Source organism: Hylobates moloch, unplaced genomic scaffold (genome assembly GCF_009828535.3).
Source record: "Hylobates moloch isolate HMO894 unplaced genomic scaffold, HMol_V3 SCAFFOLD_1, whole genome shotgun sequence".
NCBI classification, from domain to species: Eukaryota; Metazoa; Chordata; class Mammalia; order Primates; family Hylobatidae; genus Hylobates; species Hylobates moloch.
Window position 1 is genome coordinate 103,560,301 of NW_026652276.1, and position 6,257 is coordinate 103,566,557.

Genomic DNA, 6,257 nt, shown 5'->3' on the forward strand with positions numbered 1-6,257 from the left:
CCTGTCTCTAATAAATAAATAAAACTGCGAGCTATGAGAAACCAAGATAGGGAGTCCACAGGCCTGAATGCTGGGGCTTACTGACTTTAAGAGGCCAGAGACCTGAGGAAAAACCAGCAATGGATATTTTTGTTGAGTGAAGTAATGAATGGATGGATGAATGGAGGGATGGACTGGTGGATGGATGGATGGGTGGGTGGATAGATGGGTGGATGGGTGGATGGGTGGATGAGTGGATAGGTGGACAGATGGATGGGTGGATGGGTGGATGGATGGATGGATCTCCTTTGCCACCATTCTAGGGCAGGCTCTGTCATCCCTACCTGGACTATTACAGCAACCCTCTTGTGCATCTCCTTGAACCACACCACTCACCCCCCTCCTAATCCGTCCTCCATAAGTCCTCAGTGCTGCCCTCTCCTACCAGAGTTTCTAGTTGTCCTGTCCTCTGCCTGAAAAGCCTGACCCTCCTCTCTGTTCTATTCTTTGCCTGGTAAAATGTTTTCTGCCCTTTACTGTCCTCTGGGAAGCTCTCCCTGAGCATACTCTCCACCAGCTTTCTCCTTCCCTCCCAGCTCCTTCTGGGATCGCAAGGATCCTTGTGTGCAAACCCACATATGCTCCAGTCTGCACAGTGAGCCCCATCCACACTCCCCACGAACAGCTCTGTTGCCACGTTTCTGGCTTAGAGGTGTGCACACTCAGCACGGAGCCCACTCTCAGGAGGACGGCACAGGCCTGAGGCCGAGTGAGCCCTGGAAGTGGGCTTGGTGGTTGGGGAAGGGAATTCCAGTATCTGGTATCCAGAGCATGGTCTAGAGGTAGGGATGTGGGCTGCAGGTGAACACATTCCTGGGCCCCATGGATTTCGGGCCTCAAGGGGAGGAGGAAGGGCCAGAATGGGAATGGGTGCATCTGAGTAAGGGTGAAGCTGAACCTGCTGCTGGTTGTCACTTCTTACACTTCTCAAGCCAAATGGCCTTACATGGGCCACACATGAGAGTGGGTCTTCCTCAGAGGGGACTGTTTCAGAGGAAAATGGTTACCCTTGACTGTCTTCTGCATTTTCTTAGGTCAGCCATCTTTCCTCTCTGTCTCTTTCTGTTTCTCTCTCTCTCTCTTTTGAGACAGGATCTTGCTGTCTCACCCAGGCTGGAGTGCAGTGGCGCAATCATAGCTCACTGCAGCCTCGAACTCCCAGGCTCAAACGATCCTCCCACCTCAGCGTCCTGAGTAGCTGGGACCACAGGCATGCACCACCACCAATCTTGGGTAATTTTTTTTTTTGTAGCTATGGGGTACAAAGTGATTCTTCACTGGACAGCTATGTTGTCCAGGTGGGTCTCAGACTCCTGGCCTCATTGTTAAAGAACAAGCCAAACTTGGAGAAAGATCTATGCCCCAGAAGCCGGCAGCAGGGGCTTTTGGTTGGCAACCTCTCAAATACACTGTGGGTGGTGGAGGTTCCCTGAAGCAGAGCCCTGATCCCCATCCAGGCCAGCAAGTTGAAGGCAAATTAAATCATATGAAGGAAGCTAAGACACAGTTTCCTTTAAAGGTTTTTCATTTATTAGTCATTTCTGAAGCAGTTAATTCTCTTTTCTTATTAAAAAAAAAAAGGTGTGTTTCATCCAGAGTTATATCAGAGTGATTAAAATGATTTTTCTACTGGGGATACAGCTCCCCGATCAGAAAAAAAAATTCTCTCTTTTTTTCAATGAACCACAAAAATAAAACCAAAAGAGAATATCAACAATCAAAAATAATCCCCAAATATCCAGGACAAAAAATAAAATATTTATTGATCTATCACAGCGAGACACAAAAAGATGGGCGGGGCAGGAACGGGAACTGCTCTGAAGTTCAGTGGACCAAGGGAGGGATAGGGGGGTATACAGTACTGCATGTGGGGACACCCCGGGTGGGGAGGAGATGCCTGGCACCCCAGTCTGCACAGCCCCGCACACCCTGGGGGAGTGTAGGATGGGGGTGAAGGCAGGGCACAGGCTGCCATGACAGGTCAACCAGGTTGATGGTGGGTGCATCCAGCCAGCTAATGGTGGCGGGCGGTCAACTGGGGACATGGATGGACGGACGGATGGACGAATGGACGGATGGGCAGATAGATTCTACAAGAGCAAGGTGGCTATTCCCAGTGTGGGGTGGTTTTCCAAACCAAAGGTGCCCCAGATGTGGGGAACAGCGATTGGCGGGGAGGAAACGGCCAAGTGGACCCAGGAGAAGAGGGATGCTATGAGCGAATCCAGCTTTGAGGCTTCAGGTGCTTGGGTACCAACTGGATGGCAGCCAAGGGTGGGTCCTGGTGGGCAGGGGGAGCTGGGACTGCCCAGGAAGTGTCTGCACCATCTTTAGAGGAGCCCAGGGAGGGGGTTCCCCGAAGGGCCACCCTTCCCTCCTCCCTCCCCCCAGGAAGATAAGAGCACCAGCGTGTAGCACCAAGTTCCCCTGGAGATGGAGGCTGTGTGGAGGGGGAGCTCCTAGGTGGGAAGGGATAGGGTGGGGGGCCAGGACCACACAGCCCTTGCCTCTGAAGTAGGGGGCCTCCTGGTCGGGGCACTTAGCCGCTCCCCTCTTGTTTCCTTGCCCTGTGGATCTGCAAGGCCGCCCGGCCTGCCTGTTCCCTCCTGGGGTGGGGAGTCGGAGGGGCATGGGATGGGGTTACAAAGGGTTTACATTCTCCACCAAGCAGTAGCACCAACGTTGATGAGGTCGTGAGTCAGGGGTCCTAGGAAGCTCATTTTCTCTTCCGGCCACAAGCTTTTCCCAGGCAGGCCCCACCTGGATGGGAGGAGGTGCACATCACTGTGAGTCCGGCCCCTGTCAGTTTCAGCTCTAATCCCCGCCTGCTCTGACCCACTTGAATGGAGGCTCCAAGAAGCCACGAGAAGCCAAGTCGCGGCCCCAGGCCAAACTCAGACCTGATCCATGCCATCAACTTCCACTGGACAGATGGGGTGGGAGAAGCCCCCAAGATATTACTTGGATGAAACCAACGCTCGCAGAAAAGGGGGCAGGTCATGGGGCCTGGCTGGGGAAGGACAGGGCCTGGTACTGGCTCCTGGCTCCACTGCTCCAAGAAGCCTTTCGGGGAAAGGCTAAGAGCAGCTCCATCAAGGAACATGGGATGAAGGGAGAGTCAGTGTCTGCAGGAGACGGCCCTCTCAGGGAGTGGGGTGGACCCATACATCTGAGAGGGCATCAGATAAGTAAATCAAGGCCCAGTAGAGGGAGAGAGGGTCTTATCCACATAGTGTCTGAGCTGGGACTCAAACCCAGGATTCCTACCCACTCCTGGGAATAGTCTGATGGGTGAACCCTGTTTCAAGGCATCAGTCTGTGTTAGGTAAGGCACCATTGTCTAGTAGCGCGGCCCGGAGTAGTTCCTACCCCTGCTTGAGCCTGATATGGCTCCTTACCGCCACCTGGTGGCAGTGAGCAGAGAGTAAGACAGGAACAGACATCTGCCTCTGAAGTTTTGTTTGTTTGTTTGTTTGGTGTTTTTTTGAGACGCAATCGTCTTGCTCTGTCGTCACCCAGGCTGGAGGGCAGTGGTGCAGTCTCAGCTCGGCTAATTTTTGTACTTTTAATAGAGACGGGGTTTCGCCATGTTGGCCAGGCTGGTCTGAAACTCCTGACCTCAGGTGATCTGCCCTCCTCGGCCTCCCAAAGTCCTGGGATTACAGGTGTGAGCCATCACACCTGGCCATGAAATGTGTTTTTAAAAAGCGAATGTTCCCTGTGTTTGTAAGAGGTCAGCAAGAAGGAGGGGAGGCTCTATGTTCAGCTCGGGGTCCAGCCTCGTGTGACCTGAGGCTGTGGGGTCCACCCCTGGGTGCTGGCTCAGCCCTTCTAAGCAGGAGATGACACAGGAGAGGAGGGAGGAGGTGGCTGGTGCTCCAGGGCAGGGCCCAGGGGCAGGGAGCCTGGCATACCTGGGAAAATGGGAGACAATCCGAAGCCAGGTCTTGCTGCCACTCCTGCAGGAGAGATTTCAGGTTGGTGGGTTGGTAGGGGTGGAAACTGACTCCAGCCTCATCACTTTCTGCCTGCACTGGCTCACCCAAGACCCTCTGCCTGGGATCACCTCCTCTCCATCCCCCCCACTATATAATTTTTTATATTTTATTTATTTTTTTTTTGAGATGGGGTCTTGCTCTGTCGCCCAGGCTGGAGTGCAGTGGTGCGAGCTTGGCTCACTGCAACCTCCGCTTCCCAGGCTCCAGTGATTCTCCAGCCTCGGCCTCCCGAGTAGCTAGGATTACAGGTGTCCACCACGTTTGGCTAATTTTTGCATTTTTTTTTTAGTAGAGACTGGGTTTCACCATGTTGACCAGACTGGTCTCGAACTCCTGACCTCAAGTGATCTGCCCACCTAGGCCTCCCAAAGTGCTGGGATTACAGGCGTGAGCCACCACGCCCAGCCAATCCCCCCCACTATAGCCAGAGTGGCTTTCTCAACACAACATGCCCCCACCTAGCAACCAGGTGTGGCACCTCATGGCCTCAACCCTGAGCTCAGCCTGGCACTGTCCCCAACCTTAGAGCTTGCCCATTTGCCCAGTACATCTGCGATCCTAAAGTGCCCTCGCCAGCCCCAGTCTCCTGTCCTTGTGTGGACATGGGCTCTGGGAGTCCCCACTGCTAGACAGACAGGCCCCCTCTAGATCGGGACAGAGCTGAGGACTACATAGCAGAGCTGGCCGCCCCTACCTCCAAGTGGGAACTGCCCGGCACCCCCTAGGACACCTCCAAGGCCAGCAGCACCTGAGAAGAGGCAGGTGGGGTCAGGATAAGGCACCCCCATCTGGAAGAGGCCCTGATATCCCTGCTGGGTTCTGGGGTAAGGAATGTCCTAGACAAGATCTTCAGGGGAAGGGGGAGGCAGAGGGAGGCCTGAGCTGGGCTGGGGGAGGGTGGTGATGGGCATGGCAGTGGGTGCAGGCCACTGGCAGGAAGGCATCAGAGGGGAACTCACCGTATTTAGCTGCTTTAGCGGCTGCAGCTGGAGATATACCTGGGGAGATGAGGCACATGACGGCTCAGGAATGCCACTGCCACCTGTCAGGCCCTGTCTCCTGTCTCCTTTTTTTTTTTTTTTTGAGGCAGAGTCTCACTCTTTCGCCTGGGCTGGAGTGCAGTGGCGTGATCCCGGCTCACTGCAACCTCCATCTCCTGGGTTCAAGCGGTTCTCCTGCCTCAGCCTCCTGAGCAGCTGGGATTACAGGCACCCACCACCACGCCTGGCTAATTTTTGTATTTTTAGTAGAGACAGGTTTGACCATGTTGGCCAGGCTGGTCTCGAACTCCTGACCTCAGGTGATCCACCTGCCTCGGCCTCCCAAAGTGCTGACATTACAGGTGTGAGCCACTGTGCCTGTCTGAGCCCTGTCTTCTGACCTACTCACCCTTTACCGTCTGCCTATGGACTCATCCTCCCAGTGTCTATCCCCCCATCTCTCTTTCATCTATCCAGTGTCTTGCTCTGTTGCCCAGGCTGGAATGCAGTGGCTTGATCATAGCTCATTGCAGCCCTTAACTCCGGGGTTCAAGTGATCTTCCTGCCTCAGCCTCCCAAGTAGCTGAAACTACAGGCACACACCACGCCCAGCTAATTTTTAAATATTTCGTAGAGATGGTGGTGGTGGGGGTCTTGCTACGTTGTCCAGGCTGGTCTTAAACTCCTGGCCTCAAGCAATCCACCTACCTAAGCCTCCCAAAGTGTTGGGATTACAGGCATGAACCACCATGCCCGGCCCCAAAGTCTTAATTGTTAAGCTCCTACTGTGTGTCCGGTCTTGTGGCACTCACAGGAAGAGCTATGCAGGCTGGTTTACAGGGAGAGACAAGAAAGGGGGAAACGGCCACACAAGGTTGGCCACGATGGTGGAGACTTAGGGAAAGCAATTTCTCTCCAAGCTTTGATTTCTTTCTTGGACAATTGGCATAACCATCATTCTCCTAATTTACTCCCACCGCAGTGGTCAGGTGGGTTGAAAGAGAGAAGAGAGGAGGAGGACTGGGACCCTGGCAGCAACGGATAGCCCCAGCTCCCGTTTGCCACATTTCTTGTTTTTATTTTGTTCTGGGATGAGGTCTTGCTCTGTTGCCCAGGCTGGAGTGCAGCAGCGTGATCTTGGCTCACTGCAACTTCTGCCTCCTGGGTTCAAGTGATTCTCCTGTCTCAGGCTCCTGGGTAGCTGGGATTACAGGCATGTGCCACCATGCCCAGCTAATTT

The 6,257-nt window shown here is 54.0% G+C and overlaps 1 protein-coding gene across 1 annotated transcript in view; it reads right to left on the reverse strand.

Annotated features, from left to right (window-relative positions):
• Positions 1-1,776: 1,776 nt before the first annotated feature.
• ELN (elastin) overlaps positions 1,777-6,257 on the reverse strand; it is a 39,221-nt gene continuing 34,740 nt past the window's right edge. The window contains exons 31-34 of the mRNA XM_058430840.1: positions 4,997-5,035; positions 4,732-4,785; positions 3,954-3,998; positions 1,777-2,799 (exon numbers count right to left, since the gene is read on the reverse strand). Coding sequence (XP_058286823.1) covers positions 2,756-2,799; positions 3,954-3,998; positions 4,732-4,785; positions 4,997-5,035 — 182 coding nt within the window. The 3' untranslated portion in view covers positions 1,777-2,755. The remainder of the gene's footprint in view (positions 2,800-3,953; positions 3,999-4,731; positions 4,786-4,996; positions 5,036-6,257) is intronic.